The sequence below is a fragment of the Aquarana catesbeiana genome, linkage group LG02 (genome assembly GCF_042186555.1).
Source record: "Aquarana catesbeiana isolate 2022-GZ linkage group LG02, ASM4218655v1, whole genome shotgun sequence".
Lineage (NCBI taxonomy): Eukaryota > Metazoa > Chordata > Amphibia > Anura > Ranidae > Aquarana > Aquarana catesbeiana.
The window spans coordinates 363,853,630-363,879,895 of record NC_133325.1 but is presented as its reverse complement, the minus strand read 5'-3'; the positions used below and the strand labels follow the sequence as shown (position 1 = coordinate 363,879,895).

Below are 26,266 nucleotides of genomic sequence, written 5' to 3'. Positions count from 1 at the left end.
AAGAAAAAATAAAATTTTGCAAATCCACCAAATTAATATCAGGAATGTGAATTATCAAGGAAAAAAATATCACACCTATAAAAAGAAATACAGCTGAATATTATAAACTCTTCATAAGTACACAGCATAGCTCGAGGAAAATTAAATGTGATGAAGTTGTAATACTGAATTCATTATGTTACTATGAATCTGTAACAGCCTAAACACTCTAAAAAGTAGCAAAACATCATTGGAAGTTATAGCATCACTGCACATTAAAGCAGCTGGTCTAAAAAATTGTAAAACATACTAAGCTATCAAATTCTAACCATCTCTCTGTAAATATGATATAGTTCTCTGCTGGGTAAATCCTTTGCAGGTATATGTTTTTATGTGACTAACAGTAACTTGCAGAAATACAAAATATGCTTCTGATATTTTTAGCAATAACAGACTGTGCAATGTATATCACAATTAAAACTAGTACAGGTATGACAATAGAAACAAGTATAGAGAATTCTAAATATGTTTTTATATTGTGTACTAAAATGTTTTTTCAGAAATGGTTACATACATTATCTATACAAATATGTACTGGTTTTATGCACAATTTCTTTCTTCCTTTATAGTAATCAGAAATAGATTTTAAAAATTAAAACTATTTAAAACCTAAATACAAAATATTGCTCATTAGTAGTTTGCTTTCTGCTTTCAAGGTAGAACATATTGCTTAAGGCACCTGTTCACATTTTAAAGGCTCTCTACTTATTTAAAGAAAAAAAGCCTGTTTATGCAGCTCAATGACTCATTAATAGTGACTCCTCACTTATTGGAGAGCACACTATATAAATTAGAAACAGATGTAAAACAATAGTTACAAATGCATACAGTTTTATTAAAAATAAAATGTTGTTTTATATATGTCTCTACTTTATACAGAGTACAAACAACCTTTGTTTCACAGATTAATATTTAAAGTGGTAATAAAACCTTCTGTAAGCCCACTCAAGTGACTAGCCTCAGGTAACATAGAGTGATGAAAAAAACCCTTCCAAATAAGCTGTACCTGTTTATCTGCAGCCCTCCATAACCTTGCAAAGTACACCGATCAGATAGCATTTCTTAGCTTCCAGGAGGAAGGGGGCAGGGAGTGGACATCACGCACTGCACAGCTCAGAGCAGAGAGTTGAGTGTGATCACATAGGTGTGAGCAGTGTATTGCATTAGGGTGTGCACCCCAAAGCTCAAACACACATGCCTTTCTCTGCAGTCTCAGTTGCACAGGGCAGTGATTGAATGGGAAGTGCTCTGTGCTGAGCGGCTTCCTGTTCATTCACAAACTGAAGCATAGTAAACACAGTTCACGATGTTTCAGTTATGAATGAACACATTCTATGCATTAGGATAAAAAACCTTCTGCGTGTAGCAGCCCCTCTCAGCCCCCCCAATACTTACCCGAGCTCCATATCTATTTAGCTATGTGCACGAGTGCCTCGGCCTTCCGGGACTCTCCCTCCTTATTGCCCAAGACACAGCAGCGGTGCCATTGGCTCTCGCTGCTGTCAAAGTTGGTTAGCCGATGAGGAGATAGAGGGGGCTAAGCCAAGCTGCAGCTTTGTGTCTGAATAGACAAATGGAGCTGCGGCTCGGCTCAGGTGCCCCCATAGCAAGCCGCTTGCTGTGGGGGTACTCGATGGAGGGAGGGGCCAGGAGCGTCGGCAATGGACCCAAGAAGAGGGGGATCCAGGCTGCTCTGTGCAAAACCACTGCACAGAGCAGGTAAGTATGACATGTTTGTTTTTGTTTTTTTAAAAAGAGAGACTTTAGTATTACTAAAGTCTACTAAAGTATCGGGGTTACTAAGCTTTATAATATTTTCATACTCCTTCAAAGAGTTACTGGGCTTTTTTCCAAAGCTTCAAACTCCTGTTAAGGAATAGAACACGAGAGCTGCTGACATATTTTTAAAGATGCAAGGCTAGCATTTAATTCCTATTTTACTATCTACCAAGTTCAGACTTTTCAGATAACTGGCTACATACTTCTTTTAGGTCAGGGAATCATTTGGTATTAAGCCCTCATTCACATGGGCACGATTTGACATGTGATTTGACAGGTCAAATCGCATGTCAAATCTGAGCCTATTGCTGGCAATGAGAGCATCCCAATCAGTGTGACACCGACTTTGGGTCGCTGCACGGATTTCAAAAAGTAGTTCCTGCACTACTTTTGGTGACTTCCGGGATGATTTCAATAGACATCTATGCATGAACCCACACAGATGTCTTTCAAGCTGCCCAGACTGGAATGCAGCTTTGAAATTGTCGAGTTCTGATTAACTTGTACGATTTCAAAGCTGTGTTCAGTGTGAACGAGGGCTGAAGCCATGATGAGAATGATAGTATTAGTTCCTGTGCCTTTCAAAAATGAGCCACAAATGGCAGCTTTTGTATTCCTCTCCTTACAGGTTCTCTTTAACTCTCCAGTACAAAGTAGAAGTCAAAGAGGCATCAGCTGTAAATTTCCAAACACCCTCCACTTAGGAAGTTAGTACATTTAAAAGTAATAATAACAAAATAACAATTTGTTAAAAAAAAAAGACCTAAATGAAAGCATTAGAAAACAAACAATGCCAAAAACATACCTTGCAGGCTGCATTTATCATTAGCGGCACAGCAGTGATCAATAAGAGGCATCAGTAAGTCATCCCATTTACTACAGTAGTTATTTAGAATCAGGGGGCCACCAGTTATAATGACTTTTTCAATTGGAGCCAGGACACTGCTGTCTTGCCTAATTAAATACAAAGTGTTAACTTGATTAATTCAGTGAAAAGAGCAATTGCCAAATGCAGAAAATGATATGTGCTAGATGTTATTTCTTCTACAATTAATTCAGGTTTGGCTAAACAAACCTTCCCCTTTCTTACCATGGATAGAAAAACTACCACTTCCTAGCCCAATTGTCTGACCTTTAGTGTATGCTAAGATCACATGGTCTCTGCCTCCAAAAAGAGTTGTAGGGTTTTCACAATAAAAAAAGGAATCTCTGATTCATTTTGAGGCTTGTTACAGCTCCACATTTCAGCAAAGCTCTTCATATCAGCCTACCAACCAGAGGAATCCTTAGAAAACTTCCAAAAATGCTTTATTGGTTACACTGTGCACCAAGTTCTATGTGTACAGCTAATATTCTGCAAAGCAGACAGACCTTTTATACTGCTCTAATGATGATTTCAGAAAGTAAAGGTCTGTACCAAATATACTTTAACTCACCTTGCCTGTAGATTTATGGAAGAGAACGGATTTCCTGAGGTTGTCCCCAGGATATCTTGAATCCACCTCTCTCCTTCAAAACATGGATCTATCAGCAATGTGGGACGCTGCCAAGAAAAGGCAAGTATAGCTGCATTCTCCATCTGCTGTGGAGTCCAATCTGCAGAAGCACAAATCATATTTGTATTGAGCTAAAAGTCCAATTAAAGTTCTGAACGTCACATTCCAGCTCAACTACAAGGTCACCACCTGTCCAATAACAAGGTGAGCCAAGAACATTAATGATACAGGGAGATTGAGTGTGTTCTAATTTAATTAAATTAACACTAAATAATAAATTATTATTTTTTAAATAAATACCATCTATGAGTAAAATAAGCTTGATTTAAAAAAAGATAAATTGGTGTATCTTACTATGTATCACACAATAGGATCCCATTACTATACAAACAATAAAAACCCATACTATACAAACTTGTATATAATGTATGTTATACAGCTACAGCTAAACTTCTCTCTCTCCTAACCTAAAATGTGAACCTTGGGCCCATGACAAGGTATGCCCCTGACTTCTGTTGTTTAACCACTTCAATAAAGGGCACTTCCACACCTTCCTGCCCAGGCCAATTTTCAGCTTTCAGTGCTGTCACTTTTTAAATGACAATTGCGTGGTCATGCTACACTGTACCCAAACTAAATTTTTATCATTTTGTTCCCACAAATAGAGCTTTCTTTTGGTGGTATTTGATCACCTCTGTGGTTTTTATTTTTTGCTAAACAAATAAAAAAAAGACTGAAAATGTTGAAAAAAAACAAGTTTTTCTTTGTTTTTAGTATGAAATTTTGTAAAGAAGTAAGTTTTCTCCTTCACTGATTTGCACTGATAAGCTGCACTGAAGGGCACTGAAGGGCACTGATAAGGCAGCAACAATAAGATGGCACTGATGAGGTGGCCCTGATGGGCACTGACGATGGGCACTGATAGGTGGCACTGATGGGCAATGATAGGCAGCACTGATAAGTGGACTGCTATGCGGCTCTGATGGGCATTGATAGGCGGCACTGATGGGCACTCATAGGTGGCACTGGTGGGCACTGATGGGCACTGATAGGCAACACTGATGGGCACTGAAAGGCTGCACTGATGGGTACTTATGGGTGGCACTGATAGACAGCACTGATGGGCACTGATAGGTGGCACTGATGAGCACTGAAAGGTAGCACTGATGGGCACTGATGGTTGGCACTGGATTTCACTGATAGGCATCACTGGCACTGACATGCATTTTTAATTGCACTTATTGGCAGCTGCTTGGGTACTGATTGGCATTTCCCTGGTGGTCTAGGGTGGCATACCTGGTGGTCCAGTGTGGTGGCCATCCCTGGTGGTCCTGGCAGCATCCTGGTTGTCCTGGGCAGGCATCCGAGGGGGGCTGCACTGATAAACAATCAGCACAGACCCCCCCTGTCAGGAGATCAGCCGATCGGCTCTCCTCTACTCGCATCTGTCAGATGTGAGTGAGGAAAAGCCGATCAACGACTCTTCCTGTTTACATCGTGATCAGCCATGATTGGACACGGCTGATCACATGGTAAAGAGTCTCTGTCAGAGACTCTTTACCTAGATCAGAGTTGCGGAGTGTCAGACTGACACACCGTAATAATGATCGCCGCGATGCGCGCCCCCAGGTGTGCTCAGCGGCTTGATATCCTGGCGACGTCAAATGACGTCTGGTCAGGATATTGCAACCACTTTGCCAACATCATATTGCTATATGGTGGGCAGCAACTGGTTAAAATATTGACATATGTAGTGGCTGGAAGAAGATGGTCATATTGATGCATAGATTGATTACTTTTTAAAGGATTTATTTTTTCTCCCCCCTTCTGTGACATGTTGGTTGGAATCTCTGTTGATTGTCCATATCTGTCAGATTTGGTAAACTTCATGGCCATCTATATATATTGTAGACTTGGCCATCTATAGCCAAAAAGAAGCAGGTGGCATATCTGCCTTTTTGTGGTTTGCTTAAAGTGTATGTAGTGATTAGAGGTCGACCGATATATCGGCCGATATTTGGCGTTTTTTACTTAATCGCATCGGCCGATTGTGCTGATAAAAAAGGCCGATTGTAACTTCAGCCATGACTTGCAAATGACTTCTGTAATAGAAGTTAATGCAAGTTGTCTGAAGTTTTCTTCTCTCCTCCTCTGGGCAGCCTGCCAAGTCTGATAAGAAGATACATTGTATCTTTTGGTTCTTTTTATCAATAGACTGAACTCCGTGTGTAGAAGCTCTCAGTTTAACCATTTAAAGACTAAATCTTTTCTGACACTTGTTGCTTACAGGTAAAAATTCTGTATTTTCTGCTAGAAAATCACTTGGAACCCCAAACATTATATATATTTTTTTTAGCAGAGACCCTAGGGAATAAAATGGTGGTTGTTGCAATATTTTATGTCACACTGTATTTGCGCAGCCGTCTTTCAAACGCAATTTTTTTTAAAAAAATACAGTAATGAATTAAAAAAAAAACACTAAGCAGTAAAGTTAGCCCATTTTTTTTTCATCCAAAAGTTTTGATTACCTGTTTTTGTGTATTTAATTTTTAAGATAGTTTGTTTTTTTTTTTTTTTTGTTTTCTAAATTATACATACAAGTGAACTGATTGGAGGTTTGTTTTGTTTAATGTTTAAATGTAAAAAATTTTCTGTATCACTTAAGGCTGCTTTCACATTGGAGCGGGCATGCGTTGATGGTAAAACGCTGCTAGTTTTAGCGGCGCTTTACCATCATTTTAGAGGCGCTATTCGGCTGCTAGCGGGGTGCTTATAACCCAGCTAGCGCCCGAGGAAGGGGTTAAATGCGCCCCTGAAGCGCCGCTGCCAAAACGCTTTGCAGGCGCTTCGGCAGCGGTGCGCATTCATTTTAATGGGCAGGAGTGGTGGAGGAGCGGTATAGACCGCTCCAAAGATGCCATTTGCAGGACTTTTTTTTACATCCTGCCAGCGCATCGCCTCAGTGTGAAAGCACTCGGGATATCACAATGAGACTGCAGGGGAGCAGTTTTACAGGCACTTTACAGGTGCTGTTTTTAGCCCAAAAGCGCCTGAAAAACGCCCCACTGTGAAAGGGGTCTAACTGTTAGATTTTATGAGATGAAGGGAAAAAAGAAAAAAAAAATCGGCCAAATATATCGGCCCAAAAAAATCGGCATCACATATTGGCCATCGGCCACCGCGATTTCTAAATATCGGCATTGGCATCGGCCAGAGAAAAACCCATATCGGTCGACCTCTAGTAGTGATAACATTTTGTAGCCTTGGTCTTAAGAGGGAATGATCCAGACCCTATCAGGATTTTTAGTTTTGTTATTTTATCAATTTCTGTCTACCGCAGGATGTAAGAAGATTTCTTCAAAGCAAAGGGATAATCTCTTTAGACAGTTGTCACCAAGTTTACCCATTGGAACATTATTATCATACAGGTTATTACACAGATTTTTATAGCGGCGACAATTTGTGCTTATGCTTTACAATATAAGGGGAGACAGTATAATCACAAAACAATTGAATACAAGAGGGTTAGGAGGCCCCTGCTCATGAGAGCAAAAGGTAATAACTGCGATAAAGAGCTGATGGAGAAAGTGAATGTTAATTTTTCAAATGGAGGGGTGACGTTTTCACTTTTTACTTAGGTGAAGGTTTCCCTTCACCTTTTGTTCTAGTTACAACTTAACATTTTTTAAACATTTTCCAGCACTTTCTGTATGAGGCAATGGTTACCAAGACCTATAGAAAGGGTACATTTCCCCAGTGGTGACACAGACAGCTATAAAAAACAGACAGAGGTTCTAACCCTCCCTTACTCTATCCAAAATTCAAAAGAAAATTATATAACTTTGCATACAGTTTAATTAAAAAACACACGTTAATGAGAATGATGATCCATGAGGGTATAAAAAGAAGCATGTTTGGGCTATTTTTTTTTTTTATTGAATTTTTATTAGTAAATTTTTTTTTTTCCATACAAAATACACAACTTTCAAATACATCTTAAAATCTTTCATCTACCTTCTTATTTCTAATCCCCTACCCCCCCCCCCCCCCCCTTCCCGATCTGTTATCCTCATTCTACTTCAATCCAATTCAGTCGTGCCCTGCACATATTTCTCTGACGTTTTGAAAATGTTCCAGTTCTCCCAGGTTGCTCTATAACTTTTGGCCTGGCCCTGCTCTCCGCTGCAAAGGTACTCCATATTACAAATATGTACAAATATGTACAACCATTTTTTTGGGATGAATCCTTTCACTGCACTGAGCAGGAATGGGACCAAAGTTTTCTTATATTGTTTTCTTGTTTTATTAGTCCCATGAAACAGACAATTCCAGGAGTTTTGTGGGATCCTCTCTCTGGTTATCGCCTCAAAATATTCTAAAATTTCCTGCCAATAATCTTTTATCTTTGGACACTCCCACTATATGTGTATTGTTGTTCCTGTTTGCATACAGTTCCTCCAACACTGGGAAGGCCTGTCTGGCTGGAATTTGTTGATTCTCTCTGACGTCAAATGCCAGTGCACTATACACTTATAGTTTGCCTCGATAGTAGTTATATTGGATACATAATTATAAACTGCTCCTATCATTTGTGTTTCATCTAATTTTAGGCCCAAGTCTTGTTCCCATTTTTCTATGAAGGGTAGAGTCCCGTGTCCTTCTAATTCTGTTAGCATTTCATACATTTGAGATATTGCATGATTTACTGGCGTTTTTGTATTGCAAAGCTTTTCGATTGGGGTTAACGCTTTCTCATCTGTAATTGGTTGAGGGATTGTGCTTACTAAGTGTTTTATTTGCAAATATTCCCAGTCATTAATCTGGTGCCACCCGTGGGTCATTGTTAAATCCTGTTTTGTCCTAATTTTACCGTGCGTAATAATATCCTTTAGTTGTGCACTGCCCATTTGGTTTCCCAACCGTGTCCCATTTCCTGGAGTAAAAAAATTTGTGCCCGTTAGTGAAATTAAAGGTGAGTTATAATTCCATTTTTCTTTTCAGTACAATGTGTTCCATACTTTAAAAACATTTTTAGTTAACTCATGTCAGTTGCCTTATAATATCTTTTTACATCCGGAAGTGCCATCCCTCCTTTTTCTTTTTTCCTAGTTAAGAGAATGTTACTTACCCTAGCTTTTTTATTTTGCCATAGGAATTTCAAGATTATTGTTTTTATTACTTTAAAAAATCTTAGTGGTATTTCTATCGGGAGTATTTGAAATTTGTATATTATTTTTGGTAAAATCACCATTTTTAATACATTTATCCTCCCTATCCATGAGATTGATCTCCTCAATATATTTTTTATCTCTGTTTTAACTTCATTAAGTAGTGGAATATAATTAGCATGATATAACTTCTCTAGGGTAGGTGTTATTTTAATTCCTAAATATACGGATTCTTCTCTCTCGCAGGTAAAAGGGAATTCCTGTTTGGGCTTAAAGTGATACTAAAGGCTTGTTTTTTCCCTAAAATAAAATAAGAAGTTTAAAAAAGAAGTTTATACTTACCTGCTCTGTGCAAGGATATTGCACAGAGTGGTGGCTTACCTACACTTCTGGAGTCTCCTCCTTTTCGCTGAGTGCCCACTCAGCAAGCTCTGTGCTGAGGGGGCACACGTGATTGAGCTCCTGAGCCAGGCTGTGTGTGTGCAGAGACACACACACAGCATGACTCACCCATATCCCCCACTTCCTCCTCATAGGATTTGACTGACAGCTGCAGGAGGAGCCAATGACTCCCACTGCTGCCTGTGTGATCTGTGAGAAGAGGAAAATAGAAGATCAAGACTGCAGACAGGCACAGAGCTGGATCAAGAGGTTACAGCCATATGCACAGGGTGTACCGGATGTGCCTTGGAACACCCTAATCCCCAGTGCACATTAGCATTATCGCTCTGTGTGGCAGGGGGGAGATGGGAAAGATCTCCCTCTTACCAGTTTTGCCATAAGAGTAGTGCTTATGCACTTCTCTTTCACTGTACCGGCAGGGAGATCAATGTGCCAGGGCAATATATATATATATATATATATATATATATATATATATATATATATATATATATATAGATATCTATCTATATAGATAGATATCTATATAGATGGATATAGATATAGAGACACACACATATGTTTAAGTTTTGGGGTGCACATCCTAATGCAATAGGCTGTGCACACCTATGACTCAGGTAAGTGTGTGAGAGAGGGGGGAGCACCTAGTGGAAGGTTTTTTTTACTTTAACCGCTTCCGGACTGCCCACCATACATATACTGCGGCAGGGCGGCAGGGCGGCAGGGCGACAGGGCGGCCTGGCTTTGCGAAACAAAGTACCGTCCCTCGGTTTTCATCGAGTGGCTGAGGACGATTTATCACTCTCCAACAACTGCTAATTGTCTGGGAGGTCTTTTGTTCTTCCCATTTCGACTGTTTAGAGGTACCAGGCAGGGCTGCCCTCTCTCTCCAGCCCTTTTTGCCATTGCCATGGAACCTGTGGCGGAGGCTCTTAGAGTATCCCCCCTCATTAAGGGGTTAAAGTTGGCATGGCTGGAGAAAAGGGTAGCCCTGTTTAGGAATGACCTACTGTTATTCCTTAATGAGTCTGGTCTCTCGCTGCAGGGTGCACTGCGGGTCCTGGACTCCTTTTCCGAGGTGACAGGACTCAAGGTGAATTGGACAAAGTCCTTACTGTTTGCCATGGATCCGGCTGCTAGTAGCCATATGCTACCAGATCTTCCATTGCAGTAGGTAACTGAATTTACTTACCTGGTGGTGAGAGTCTCCACTTTTGTACCTCTTAATCTAACCCCAGTGGTTGGGTCAGTTAAATCTAAACTGAAAGCATGGAAGAACCTTCCTCTGTCCCTCTTAGGTCGTGTCAACCTTATAAAGATGAAAATTCTCCCCAAATTTAATTATTTGTTTCACAATTCCCCTCAGTGGATCCCCAAGTCATTTTTCACACAACTACATAGAATGTTTTCTTCTTTCCTTTTGGGGTCTATAATCACCTCTATTCAAGTTGTCTACCTTGATGAGGCCCACCTCGCAGGGCGACCTGGCACTACCTGTCACAAGTACTTCATAGCCACCCAATTTGTTACTGCTAATTGGTGGCTGACCCCAGATATGTCAAATTCATCCACTGTTCTGGAGGCAGCGGTGGTCTGATCTGTGGAGGCCCTGAAATGCTTGTCTTTTCGTGGCCCTAAAGCCCCTTATGAACTTATACCCTCTATGTTAACCACTCTTCAGCCTTGGAGGGCTGGCTTCACGTGTGAAAAGTACTTAAGCTCAGCGATCTCCCCAGAATCTCCTCTATGGAATAATCCCGCACTACCTCACTTTTTAAGCTTCCTGATCCCGTAACCTGGGCCAAATTTAACATCAAATTGGTGGAAGATGTCATGTTTGATCTTTCACTGCGACCCTTCGATTATTTGGTCACTAACCACAATGTTCTCGCTTCCTACCTTTTAAGACACGTATTGCAAAAAATGGGAAATTACCGCACTAGCACATATTAAACACTAAATCAACAATTTAAAACAAAAGCTGCAGCTCTACTGTGAGATACACACAAAGAAAACAAATAAAGGGGCAAAGAGAGCTGTCTTAACCTTCTTACATTCAATTAATAAATGTGCATAAACATATAAGTGAATTAATAGTCCATATAGATCATCAAATCCATTGACCAAAAAATCATAATAATAAGGAATATAATATAATATAATATAATAATAAAGTGTCCCTTTAAATGTTTATTGTGACAATTAAATGGATGTTTTTACACCACGACAAAAAAGTGCACCAGCCAAGGCCTTTCCCCTGAGGGGGAATCTGATGTCAGATCATGGACAGATCACACTCCGTGCCATAAGAAGCCAAACAGACGTCTTTAAACTCTCACAGGAACCAAGGAATCAACTCAGCATTCAGTGGACAATAAAATAATAGAGAACTAATGCGCACAACCACACTCTCAAAGGATCCTGGGCAATGGGACAAAATTAGAGAAGCTGCCAACATAAGAGGTGGCCTCACCCACCCTAAAAAGTACCGTGATAATAGTCAAAAGTATGTGGCGCTAGTCTAAGTGTACCACTCATATTAAATCAAAATCTCAAAATACCATAAATCTCAATATTTCCTGAATAGATAATCTTCAATACTTCCTTGCTGGGCAATACTACCTTCTCCCATTAGGGGGCAGCCAAACCCACTGAATAGTTAAATGCTGGTTATCATGCCTAATAAAATTAATATAAATCATCCAATGAATATAATGTTCTTCAACCAAACTATGTAGAAACTGTGACCAAAGGTGATTTTAAACTTAATGATAAAAATAAAATAAAATATTTTAGAATGGAAAACAATTCCTCAAAGTGTGTCATACAATGTGCATAATTTTCCTCAACATAATAAGTGAAATCAAACAGAAAATAATTAAAATAATACACAGAATAAATCTTGTTGGTGACTAGATGATGCAAAAGCAACTATAGTGCAATATAAAATTCCGACTCTATATCACATATGTAAGCAAACGTGATCTGGTGCAAAGAACAGTGACATTTGTGTAGAACCATGCATATATATATACAGATGCGATTCTGAAATGAACCCCCAAAAATCTCTCCCACCTAAAAATATTACTTGTAAAGTTAAAAAACTGTGACATAAATGTGATCAAGTCCAAGAAACTATTGCTTCATGCAATGTGATTCATAATGTCCATACAGGTAATTAATCATGATGTGCCAGTGAGGTGACTTTGTGCTGGATTCTTTCACTTGAAAACTGGTGCAGCACACAGGTGTTTCCCCCAGCCTCTCACCTTAATCAGCGGCCCCCAATGGGCCAAATCAGGCAGATGATTAATATTTCTCTGTAAGGGATGATGATCCAACAGCTGTCACCCTCTTCCAAAGGTTGTGCGTGTGTCAAACTTTCTCTCCTAATCACCAGCGCTCACACAGACCCCAGAATGATATTAAGGAAGAAGGAGATGCTTCCATAGTGAAGTACTTTCAATACAGGTTTATTGTTAAAAAGTAGTAACTTACATTAAAAACCGAAACTGTCAGCAAAAATACAGCAGAGACAATGAGGCTTCCGGGTACGGCCATCCCCGGGAAGCGTCGGCACCTGGCTCCTCCTACCCTGATGCGTTGCGTCACAGCACGTGACTTTATCAAAGGGATCCCATTCAGTGGACAATGTAGCCAGGATACCTGTCACAGACCTAGCCAGAACAGAGGCTGTTGGAGAGGACTGTATGCAAGCCTGTTGCCCACCGATTATGGGCCCTAGCATTTGGGGGAATGGTGCTCTCTGTGAGCTGTATACCTGGGGACCCTGGGGTTGGTGTTACTTTGGATTCAGCTCCATGTCCCCCCAAAACACACAGACTCTGGAACCCGTTATATGCCATATTAGAATGATAAGACTGAATTATACTGTTGGGACACATCCTGTGAGGAGATGCTAATGTCATCATCTCCACTCACCTGTCTGATGTCAGCTATAATGGGTTTAATGTAAATAAGTTTAGTCTAGGTTCTAAAGGTATTCAACTCATTGTTGTTTGTTCTAATTAACCCTGTGTCGATGTTTATGGTAATGTGTGTTAATTGAATGAGCTGATCACATTGTCCTCTATACAATTTAGGAGACGAGACGACTCCTATTGGAGCTCATGTTAATTAGGTTAATTAGGTTATGTTTGTATTGTTAATTGTAATTAGCTCCAGCTATTGTGTTTATATTCCTGTGTGAAGCTCGGTGACCACAAGTCTGGGCAAAAGGTCATGTCTCAGCCACCTAGGCTGTATAAAGGATGAGATAATTAGCTCATGTTAATTAGGTTACGTTTGTATTGTTAGAGTAATCTTCGCCTGTGTATATAAGACTGTATTCTGGTTCTGAATAAAGTGAGTTCATGGTAGCAGTGAAGCAAGTGTCGCCTTGTCTTGATGCTCAGAGAGGTTGGAATATCTGTTATCTGTATACAGACTGGGAGGAAGTGGTATATGGCGGAAGCACTCAAGTGGAGTGTGGGACGTTCCGTGACATTGGTGGCAAGCAGCGGGAAAGCTTCCTACAGTCTGGGACATCCAAACTTTCATCTGGATCCAAGGTCCAGATAGCAGGAGAGGAGAGGTACAGATACCAGCCGCCATGGATGAGGAATTCAGAAGGAGGTTGCGAGAGATGCAGATACAGCACAGAGGACCAGTATCGGAGCAGGTCCTGCTGGGATGGTGTGATTCTATTCGCTGCAAACTCTGGAAGGAAGCGCTAGCCTGTGAGCAGCGACACCAGGGAAAAGTTCTCCCCTCCATCGAGGAAAGGTACTGGTCGCAGTACGGACTGTGGGTGCGGTTTTTGGGAGAAAAACCACACAAGAAGCAGACAGCTGAATTAAGCAGGCTGGTCTGGGCAGAGATAAAGCTGGATGAGAGCTACAGAGCCCTCCGGTGGCATGTATCCCAAGCATGTCCCTGGATAGCGGATGACAGCCCAACGGAAGGCTTAAGCTACGGCAGCTTGGGACTGTTGTTTGTGAAGCTGACAGGGGACCCTAACTTTGGGAGTGATTTGGAGCGGCGGGTGGACGAAATCATGGATTTCAGAGAAGGGCTACTGAACATTTCGGAAGTGCACTGGGCACAGGAAGATTTGGAGTTTCTGGCCGTTCAGGAATGGGAGCTAGAGATCGCCTACAGACAGCTGCTAGACATTGCTCAGTGCCAGGGCTGGGCTCCCTTTGCCTGGGACTATCAGGAAATACCAGCTGAAGATCTGGTAACTGAACAGAGGGTCCAAGACCTCTGTCCCACACTTTTACCAATTCCAGAGACTGGGGATTTAATAGACGTTTCTGTAGAGGAGGAACCACCTGGCAAACCCCCAGCAGAAGTGCTGGCAACCGGACAGAGGGTCCAAGACCTCTGCCCCACACCTGCAGCAATTGTGGAGGCTCAGGCTGAGAAGATGGCAATCACTTCCCAGCAGCAGATACAGGGGGAGAAGGGAGAGGAGGTGTGTGTTGTCCCTCCCCAACAGTTGGCCAGGGTGGAGGAAGTGGGCTTTCCTCCCCAGCAAAGATCCGTGTACCGGGGAGACAGTACCATCGACATGTCGTCCCAGCAGCCAGATGAGGGAATGGAAAAGGAAGCAGCCGGCTCACCTCCCCAATGGCAGCTACACAGTTTGGGAGTGGAGGAAGCCAGCCTCCTGCCCCAACAGTTAGCCGGAGCAGAGGATGCGGAGTCCCCAGCAGAAGTGCTGGCAACAGGGCAGAGTGCTACCAACCTCTGCCCAGCACCGGCAACAACTACAGAGTTCCAGGGAGGCGGGGAAGTTGGCCTCCCTCTCCAACAGTTAGCCGGAACAGATGGTGTGGGGTTTCCAGCAGAAGGGCTGGCAACAGGGCCGAGGACTGCTGGACTCTGCCCTCAACTAACAGAGGATGGATTTCCTGTGAAGGTGGATGAGACTTCAGTCTCCACATGTATACTCCAGGGATGCTGGGCAGTGGGCCCAGATCCCCAACAGCATGACAGAGTGAGCCCAGACACCCTGTCCTCTCTCCAGCGGCAGAAAGGATTCCAGGGAGAAAGGCAAGTCCAGGCCTCTCCCCAGCGGCAGATATGTTCTCTGAGAGAGGCAGAGGTTGGCTGGGTGAGTAATGCTTTGTTTGGAACAATTTATTTGGGGTACTGTGTGGGTACAGGCAGTAGAGGACTGGAGCTGTTTACTAACTTCGGAGTCAACCCGTCTGGGGTCTCCTCCTGTGTTAGTCTCCTGCCAAAAGGGGAGAAATGTCACAGACCTAGCCAGAACAGAGGCTGTTGGAGAGGACTGTATGCAAGCCTGTTGCCCACCGATTATGGGCCCTAGCATTTGGGGGAATGGTGCTCTCTGTGAGCTGTATACCTGGGGACCCTGGGGTTGGTGTTACTTTGGATTCAGCTCCATGTCCCCCCAAAACACACAGACTCTGGAACCCGTTATATGCCATATTAGAATGATAAGACTGAATTATACTGTTGGGACACATCCTGTGAGGAGATGCTAATGTCATCATCTCCACTCACCTGTCTGATGTCAGCTATAATGGGTTTAATGTAAATAAGTTTAGTCTAGGTTCTAAAGGTATTCAACTCATTGTTGTTTGTTCTAATTAACCCTGTGTCGATGTTTATGGTAATGTGTGTTAATTGAATGAGCTGATCACATTGTCCTCTATACAATTTAGGAGACGAGACGACTCCTATTGGAGCTCATGTTAATTAGGTTAATTAGGTTATGTTTGTATTGTTAATTGTAATTAGCTCCAGCTATTGTGTTTATATTCCTGTGTGAAGCTCGGTGACCACAAGTCTGGGCAAAAGGTCATGTCTCAGCCACCTAGGCTGTATAAAGGATGAGATAATTAGCTCATGTTAATTAGGTTACGTTTGTATTGTTAGAGTAATCTTCGCCTGTGTATATAAGACTGTATTCTGGTTCTGAATAAAGTGAGTTCATGGTAGCAGTGAAGCAAGTGTCGCCTTGTCTTGATGCTCAGAGAGGTTGGAATATCTGTTATCTGTATACAGACTGGGAGGAAGTGGTATATGGCGGAAGCACTCAAGCGGAGTGTGGGACGTTCCGTGACAATACCCAAAAAGGAAAAACTCACTATAGTGTAAAACCAAATTCACCTTTAACAGTAAAAAATGGTTTGAGAAGGAAGGGCTGAGACCAGCCCTGACAGATGATCTATATGGCCTATTAATTCACTTATATGTTTATGCACATTTATTAATGGAATGTAATAAGGTTAGCGCAGCTCTCTTTGCCCTTTTTTAGATACCTGCAGTTCTCTCATGCTTTCAGGAGTCAATTCCCCTCTAGTGAGGAGCAGATGGTCTCCTCAGACCTTGAAAGAATTCTACGTTATGACTGCTTGGAGAAACCCACCTCTAGCGGGGCTCCGTCAGTGATGGTTCATTGATGCTCCAGAGTTGGACTCTGAGGACTGGGATGACATATGGGACTTCCCTTTTATAATCTTGGTTTCTTTAAGAGATCAACTTGAGCAATTCATGATAGTCCATAGGGCCTATATTACTCCATATCAACTAAGATGGATGGGGTCTGCTCATTCTTTGGAAAGTTGGCGCTGTGGCCAGTCCCCAGGGGATTTTATCCACATATTCTGGTCATATGATTAGTCTTTTACTATTCTATGCCAGGAAAGTCATCACACTACATTGGAAGAAACAAACATCCCTCCTCTTACCGTATGGAAACATTTAATCAATAGCGCTCTTCCTTATTATAGAGACACATAACTTCACAGAGGATGTCCCAAGAAGTATGATAGAGTCTAGGCCAAATGGCTAGCAGAACCATCCATGGTTGTGGACAACTAATAACTTTTGTCTCCTACCCCACCTACATTCTCTGATGGTTGTGAGCATGTTGAGTGGTTCTTTTTGTTTTTTGTTTTTTTTTCCTTTTTCTTTGGGTTTTTGAAATTGATGAGGCCAACCTGGTCAGTGGTATACAGGTCTTACTACTTTTAATTATTTTATAGGTAAGTTACAGTCGGTAAGGCACCCTATTTTACCATGTATTACTCCTTGTGCCTTATTTACCCCTGCTTGGGTATTGTGCCTGAGACTGTTAGTTTGGTTGTTTGTCTTATATGTACCTTAGTACATTTTGTATTGCAATATAAAACTAATAAGAAGATTTATTTTAAATAATCAAGGCAGACCGTCGTTCTGTCACAGAGGAAAAGAAAGATCTGTGATTCCTGCTAATCGGAAACACAGATGTCTCTCTTCCTCCAGTTAGTTCACCCCCCCCCCACCAGTTAGAAAGCATTCCCTAGGAGCATACTTAACCCTTTGATTGTCCCTGATGTTAACCCCTTCCCTGCCAATGTCATTTATACAGTCACAGTGCATTTTTTTAGCAGTGATCACTGTATTGGTGTCACTGGTTCCAAAAAAGTGTCACTTAGTGTCCGATTTGTCTGCCACAATGTGGCAGTCCCACAAAAAAATCGCTGGTCGCCGCCATTACTAGTAAAAATAAAAATAAAATGCCATAAAAATATCCCATAGTTTGTAGATGTGATTACTTTTGCACAATCCATTCAATATATGGTAATTGGGATTTAAAATATTGTCAGTTAAAATAACGCAGTGTCGTATCGCAAAAAATGGCCTGGTCCTTAAGGGGGTAAAACCTTCCGGGGCTGAAGTGGTTAATGCAGAAAATGCATTAAGGTAAAAATCCTTTTCTACTTTAGAACTACTTTAAAAGTAATTTAAGGGAATGAGCACAATAAAACAAAACCAATATGAGAATGTTTTGGTTTATGGGTGTATGACATTTTTTATACAGCTCAGTAGACATAAGGGGCAGGAATAAAATTAAGGTAAATACTTACTCTCTTAAATGGGCATTTCATAGGCTGTACATTAAAAAAATTCTACTTATTAAATTACACATATTTTCACACACTATAAAAATATTACACTATTAAAAATCTCAAAGTATATTTCCAACATAAAAAATCAATTCCCACAGACATTTGTTAATATTAAGCATATAAATAACATAAATTTACCTTTTGCTGACCATTTTTGAACTTCATCCATCTTTACAATTCTCATAATCAAAGCCCTAATAAAGTCCATGTAGAGATCCTCAGTAATCAAAGGTAAAAAAGAAGAAACAGTCGTCTCTTCTCCTTGGTCTTCAGGGTTCTGTGCACTTTCATCATCATTGTCTTTTTCTGTTGAAAAAAAGAAAAACAGTACACTGTAGCTATTTTTCTTTAGGTCTTAGGTCTTTCTAGGCCAGGTTTGGACTAATGCTGTGGGTTAACCACATGCTTGTTAACACCAATTATGTAATATGCTATTGTGATTTCCAGTAAAGCAACCCATTCTTTTTTTAAGGAGTTATTATTGTACCACAAGGCACCTCAATATGTAACTACACATTTTTTTCCATTTAGTTCACATCTGTTTTCTGTTGCTGTGCTTTAAAATGTTGATTCATTGGGGATGTGCCATGGGGTGCCATTCAGAATGTGTGTCAGTCAACAGAACTCTTTTTTCATACAGATACCAAAAATGGCATAGTCATTGTTAAGCCCCATCCATCTTATAACTAGGTCCCAATTTCTAAAGGTAGAACTTAATTTTCTCTGGATACAGATTTAATGTTACATTTATGTATGATTCATATAATAAAGTGATTTATGAAGTACATTATACTACTTTTTTTTAAGGCTATGGTCCCATAAAATGAGTCAAAATCTATACACTGTAGTTCTCGTCTGCGCTATTGCTGCTGTTTTTTTTAATTTACTTCACATTACTGAAGCGTTCAGAAGAAAGAGCATGATAACTATGACTATCTTTTTTATAATTATAGTAAAAATGCATTGGTAGAGAATTACCTTTACTGCTATCTCTATATGAACTATATATATATATATATATATATATATATATATATATATATATATATATATGAACTAAGTGGTTAATTTGCAAAGGTTTGCCCACAAAAAAACAAAAACAAAAAACAAAATACTAGTTTGTTTGGACTAAAGCATTAAAATTGAATTGCAGACTAAACCTAATCAGTCTTAAAAATGGTCCTCCCCTCCCCTAACACCTATGCTGACTAACCTGTACAAGTAAGATACCTACCTATTTTCAGCCCGGTTTGGTTATGTGATCCCTTGTGTCAGCCAGCAGCAAAGTGAATCTTCTATTTTAAATAAATTATATGTTTTTATACTGCACCCTGAGACTGTTTTTTTCTACATTCCATATGAGCAGAGTACTTAACTGAGGTGGGTGCCTGTGGACCACTGATAGGAAGTGCCATTTGATTTAATGGTGTGAAAAGCTGATAAACAGCTGGTCAGTCATCTAATACCCATTGTGTCTGTGGATTGTGGTTTAAAAGCCTTATTTGACCACTCATTTTAAGGGGGGTGTCAATATATTCTGGTAAAGAGCCCGTGTTACTTATCACTTGTGGACTGTGGGATAATACTTCTGCATGGAAGAAATTTGTTGTATATTTAATTTATTGAAGTTTGTATCTTTTATACACGTTGTCTTTTAAAGTGGAGTTCCACCCAAAAATGGAACTTCCACTTTTTGGATTCCTCCCCCTCCGGTGTCACATTTGGCACCTTTCAGGGGGAGGAGGGAGCAGATACCTGTCTAATACAGGTATTTGCTCCCACTTCCTGGCATAGATCGCCGCGGTGATTGCGGTGACCTACGCCACTTCCGGCGCCTATCCCGTCCTCCCCCCGCTGTATTCTGTGAGACACAGAATACAGCAGGGACCTGAGAGGACGCGCATCGCGACTCGCGCATGCACAGTAGGGAACCAGGAAGTGAACCCGCATGGCTTCACTTCCTTATTCCCTTACCGAGGATGGCGGTGGTAGCAGCCGAGAGCCGAAGGACGGATCGGCTTCGGCTGCTGACACCTCGAGCTCCCTGGACAGGTAGGTGTCCATATATTAAAAGTCAGCAGCTGCAGTATTTGTAGCTGCTGGCTTTTAATATTTTTTTTTTTAGCAAACCTCCGCTTTAAGTTGTGGTCAACAAATTGTGCCAGTTGCTTTTTTATGTTTTGATGGTCTAAGCGCAGGTGTTATTAGAAATGTATTTGAGAAAATGTGACACATACATTGCGCCACAGAAAAAAGGGTGTGTGTTTCTAATTGCATTTAATATTGGGTGTGGCTTAAGGGGTGTGGTTAAAAAGAGTCTGAGTTGACTTCCGTAGTATTGCATGACATATTGTTGAATAGGGAATGTACAGCACAGTATCTATGGAGGTACACTGGAGGGACCAGGGCCCAACATTAGATGATGGGGCACCTGTTCAGAGGTCACTATTAAGTGACTTACTTACTACTGACCTTTGAACTCTGTATCACTAACTACTAACCTCTGAACTCAACATCATTTACTACTGATTTCTGAACTCTTTCTGCGCCACTTACTACTGAACTTTGCTTCACTTTCTACTGACCTCTAAACATTGTGTCACTATTGACCTCTGAACTCTGCGTCAATACCATTGACCTCTACATCTCTTACTGTTGACCTCTGCATCACTTGCTACCTACCTCTGAACATTTTGTCACTTACTACATAACTCTGCATAACTTACTACTGACCACTGAACTCTATTTCACTAACTACTGACCTCTACATGACTTACTACTGACCTCTAAACATTGTGTCACTGACTACTGACCTCCGAACGCTGTGTCACTTACTATTGAACTGTGCATCACCTACTACTGATCTCATAACTAACAATTGACCTTTGAACACTTTTCCCTTACTACATAACTCTGCATCACTTACCACTGACCCCTGAACTCTATTTCACTAACTACTGACCTCTACATCACTTACTGCTGATCTCTGCATCACCAACTACTGACCTCTAAACTCTGTGTCACTTACTACTGACCTCCAAACGCTGTGTCGCTTACTATTGAACTCTGTATCACCTACTACTGACCTCTGTACTCTGCATCACTTACTACAGATCTCTGTACTCTGCATAACTTACTACAGATCTCTGTACTCTGCATCACTTACTACTGACTTCTAAACTTTGTATCACTTACTACGGACTTCTAAACTTTGCATCACTACTGACCTCTGTGGTCTCGTCATGTAATACTGACCTCTGTACTCTACATCACTTACCACTGACATCTGTACTCTGTGTCACTTACTACTGATCTCTGAATTCTCTGTCACTACTGACCTCTGAACTCTGCATCACTTACTACTGGCCTCTGATCTCTGCATCACTATTGACCTCTGCACTACATGTCACTTACTATTGATCTCTGTACTCTGCATCACTTACTATTGACCTGTGTATTCTATGTAATTTACTGCTGATTTCTAACCTCTTTGTACTACTTACCTCTGAACTCTGTGTCACTTACTACAGAGCTCAGGGATCAGTAGTAGGTGGCACAAAGTCCCGGGGTCAGGAGAAAATGACACCTAGACCAAAGGTCAGTAGTAATATAGAGTGCAGTAGTAAGAGACCCTCTGTCTCACAATATACAGTAGTCAAACAGCCCACCCCTACACATCTTACCACTGTTCTCCCACTCCCTGGACTCATCATGGTACTCACAGCAATGCAGCTCCAGCTCTCCTCTTTCTTCTCTTTCCTAGTCCAATGGGTGGGGCTAAATTACAGCCAATCACAGCTCTGCTATGCAGAACCTCCCCCTCCACTACCCCTTAAGGAAATTATAATGTGCTGTAACATAAGGTCACGTTTCTCTAAACTCAGAAGTACTGGGTATTTCCTTTACTCCTGCCAAATGAACAAAGCAGCAGGGTAGCAAAGGAAATGTGATTATGTACTGCTGTAGAAGTGGCCATCAAAGTGAGCCTGTTGCTTTTCTCTGCACAAGGGGCAAAAAGCTAGCCTAAAAAAAGTACTGTGGGCAATAACTTTCCACTGCTTTTCACTGTCTGTCAAAAATTGGACAAACATAATATCCTTTAGGTTCACCAACAAGTATATAGTGGGATTTCCTGATTGAATATAAATGAAATGCATTATTTATGTAGGGAATTGTACTAAACATATTGTAAATCTAAAAGTGATTTTACAAGGATTTTGCAGCTAGATTGGAATTAACTGTATTGTGAACAGCTTTACACTGAGAATCTCTTTACCAGAGGAGATATTAGAGTGAGGGCCCCAAACAATGCACTGAGGGAGGGTTAGTGACTAAGCCATTTATCTTAAGCCCCGGTTCACACAGGGGTGACTTGTCAGGCGACTTAGCCACCTGACAAGCCGCGTCCTGTTCTGTACTACGGAACCAGTCTAATAGGAGCGACGCAAATCGCTCCGACTTAGAAAAAGGTTCCTGTACTATTTTTGGGGCGACTTTAGGCGACTTGCATTGACTTCTATACAGAAGTCGTTTTGCAAGTCGCCGCTCAAGTCGTGTGCAGGTCGTCTCGGTGAGTCGGCCTGCAAGTCGTGTTGCCCCTGTGTGAACAGGCAGTAATGGCTATGGAAGGCACTAAGATCCTCACAAGGGTGCCTGGACAGAATTACATGTGTTTAGAAGGTAATATAATTTACCTATATGTATTTAAATCTTGTCTGGAGTTTGGCTTTAATTGTCAGAAAGGTATTTTTTATAATAATGTTTTTGTGAATGTGGATTTAAGCATAATCTGTATTATTATGTCTTTTTAAGGTAACCCGAGGCAGCTGCATGTGGATGAACACCTACTTCTTTGGCAGGTGGCAAGTTCAATATTTGCTTTCTTGCAAATCTAGCAGTACTGCTGAAATCCAACACTTCAAAGTGGGTGCCATGTTCCTCCTGCTGCCCTCTCTGTAACTAATGCCGCGTACACACGATCGGACTTTACAGCAGACTTTGTCCGGCGTACTTTTCAACGGACTTTACGACGGACATTCCGAATGAACGGACTTGCCTACACACAATCAACCAAAGTCCGACGGATTCGTACGTGATGACGTGTGGCCAATAGCTGCCCTAGCGTTGGTTTTTGTCCGTCGGACTAGCATACAGACGAGCGGACTTTTCGACCGGACTCGAGTCCATCGGACAGATTTGAAACATGTTTCAAATCTAAGTCCGTCAAACTTTTGAGAAAACAAAGTCCACTAGAGCCCACACACGATCGAATTGTCCGACGAAATCCAGTACGCCGGACCAAGTATGCCGTAAAGTCCGATCGTGTGTACGCGGCATAAGGGTCACTAACCAACATACTCTAATGGGTAATACAACATAGAATAGATTTGCTGAACATTGGACAGGAAAGTATTCATTATCTCCTGCTACAGGGTGCATCTACCTCAAATTTTATAGACACTTGACAGGGACTCTTTAGGCCCCTTTCACACTTGTACGACTTGTCCTGCGACTTGGGACTGCAAAGTCGCATGACAAGTCGCTCCCAATGATTTCCAATGACAACCATTCATATTAGTATGACTTCAAGTCGTGCTGACTTCAAAGTAGTCCCTGTACTACTTTGGTCCGACTTTGATGCGAGTTCACGTTCGTAGACCTCAAGTCTCCCTGAAATTGCGTCAAAATCACGGCTGCAAAATCGTTGGAAAATAGCGCGACTTTGAAGTTGCGGTAGTGTGAAAGGGGCCTTAGAGAAATATAATCTTCACAAAACAATAAATACCTTTTGTTTTTAGACTATTTATATCATTACTGTTCTTCTGTTCTTCCACAGGAATATCATTGGGGAATAGTACAGAGAATTCAATCACACGTCCTAAAAAAAAAAACATGTAAATAACTCACATGGTCAACTAACAGCAAGCAAATAAGCTGTTCACATTTCAAAGGAATTTTCCATCAAGCCCCTTACAAACACTCGAAATGTCAGGAGACATTTGCCAGCTCAAAAAAAAAAGGCCGACATTCTGCCTATGTGTATGTCAGTCTGTCTGACAGAAGCCGGCCTCTGTCGGGCGTGCATGCTGGAAAACCTTCACCTGACCGACTCCCGATCAGCGCTCTCAGCCAATAGCAATGGGGTTGAACGAAAAAAAAAAAACTAATAGTGTGTCCCTGGCTTTAGCTTAGTGAATGTGTTGAAAAATCCCACTGAAAAGTATAGCCAATCACATGTAAGGAACATTTTAAAAAGCTGTATTTTTTCATGTAAATGATTAGATGAAGTCAGCAGAGCTTCACTTCATTTGCTAAGCTAAGGAAAAAATCCCTTGCAAACTGAACAGTCTATTTGCCTTTAGTAAATTAATCCCACACAGTGTGATGCATAGATTTAACATAATTCAACACATGTAATAAAACTATTGAGCTTTTAAAAGTTTTATGTAGTAGGAATAATAAAAGGATCCAGTGTCACTGGTATTACTGTAATATTACTCAATTATGCACTATAAAATGAAACTTGCCCCTCTAAAAAGAAAAAACTTGCCCCAACTTAATCCCTATCTCATGCAATGCATTATTGGTCAATGAGACTGTTAATCACAGGTGAATTACAATCGATGGAAGGGGCTTCCATTATCAAGGCCAAAAAACTGTGTAGCTTGAGAGGCCTTAAAATATTGCATTAAGGACTCAAATTTTTATGAACCTCATTACACTTTAAGCAATGTTATTACAACCCAATTGAAATAAAAAAGTAGTAAATTAAAATTAACATTGTACTAATAAGCTCCATTTGATGAGGTTTTTAAACTACCAAAGGGTTTTAAAGCATTTCCAAACAAAAATCAATCACAAATCATAACATGTAGGGTGCTATAATAAAGTATAGTGTGGACCTTCAACTATAGCATAAACAGACTGGTAATTGTCTAAAAAATTTGTAAATTTATAAAACGTGAAGGTTCCCAAATTAAGGTTTCAAAAGTAATCAGGTAACACATTCTAAAAAAGGAACCTCAGTCAATCTGTTTTGTTTTTTTTATTCCCCTCTTACCCTGTTCACTGGGATATTCTTAAAATATATGCTCACATCACCAGTAAGTCCAGTGTTGTCCCACTGCAATCAGCCACCACACAGTGGGTCCCATGCCATCATCTTTTTTACTTACAGCATCAAGGGGCCAGCTGTCTCTTCCCGGTTCATGCAGCCAGCCCCCTGACAACACCCATATGTCACATGCACTGTACAGTACTTCAAGGCCTCCTAGGATCAGTGACATAAGAATCCCAGGAGGCTGCAGGTGACTTGGATGTCATTGTTGCCTAGCCAAGAATCCCTGTATTACTGGGAGGGGTCCTAAAAAAAACAGGTATTTGGCAAAAATAATCTATTACAATTGGGAATAAATACATATCCAATTGTGATAGAGGAGGAGGGTAGGAATGCAATGAAGGAAAGTGGGTGGGAAGGGTGTGCTGCTTTACACATTCAATGCCTGAATGCCTGATGCCACCGAACAGAGAGGAAACAGAATTTTAAGGGTAGGCATATTTGAGAAAAAGCGAGAGAGAGGGATTCCAAAAAGAACAATAGGTCTTGCCTAACAAAAGGGTACACCTTTAAATGTATATTAATAAAAGAATAATATCAAGTTAATAATAACAATAGTAATTCTATGGCAAACCACTAAAGCAACAAAATCATTGCTAATAGTACCTTACTGGGCAAAGCAAAAGATCTTACACTACGTAGACATTTTTCATTTGGATCTTTATTACCTATGTCTGGATCAATTGAGTCTATCATTAATGGGAAACCTCTTTCTTTAACAGCCATAGGCCATTCCACTGTTAGAATGAGCTGTCGAAAGTGGTGTTCATAAGCGCCAAGGTACGACACTAATCCCGCAGCCAGGGCTGTACTTCCAGGAATCCCACTGAGCCTGTCTGGAAGGGAGCTTACAATAGCAGCATATTTCTTGTTCTCGTCTTCCAGGAGCTTCAAAGAGATTAAAGATATTAAAGACAGTTAAATGGAGTTGTCAAGTTATATGTCACTTCATTGAATTGAGCTTGGCAAGGGTTATCTGAAGGACTGAGGATTTTTACAGGCTCATTCTTTGTTGTTATTTCCGCAGCCCGTGACCATCACTCATCTCCAACTTGCAGATCTGTGTGCAGTAAACCAAATAATACATCATCCATTTTTATGCAGCTTACAGAGACTTGTTCACAATATGCCCAGGAGCACAAGTTTATTTATTTAGCTGTTACCATCTAAATACGGATGCTGTATTAATGCATACTACAATTTGATGTTTGGCTGATAATTAACATAATTAGCTCTTCAAGACAGCACAACCAAGATCAGTACTGTATTAAAGTGGTTGTAAAGGGTGAATGTTTTTTACCTTCATGCAGAAAACAGCAAACAAAAAGTGATAGGATG

General features: G+C 40.9%; 1 protein-coding gene across 1 annotated transcript in view; it reads right to left on the bottom strand.

Annotated features, from left to right (window-relative positions):
- Positions 1-26,266, bottom strand: part of LOC141128042 (uncharacterized) — a 728,240-nt gene that overhangs the window by 296,688 nt on the left and 405,286 nt on the right. The window contains 5 exon segments of the mRNA XM_073615085.1: positions 2,624-2,772; positions 3,255-3,414; positions 17,950-18,117; positions 23,597-23,689; positions 25,597-25,816. Coding sequence (XP_073471186.1) covers positions 2,624-2,772; positions 3,255-3,414; positions 17,950-18,117; positions 23,597-23,689; positions 25,597-25,816 — 790 coding nt within the window.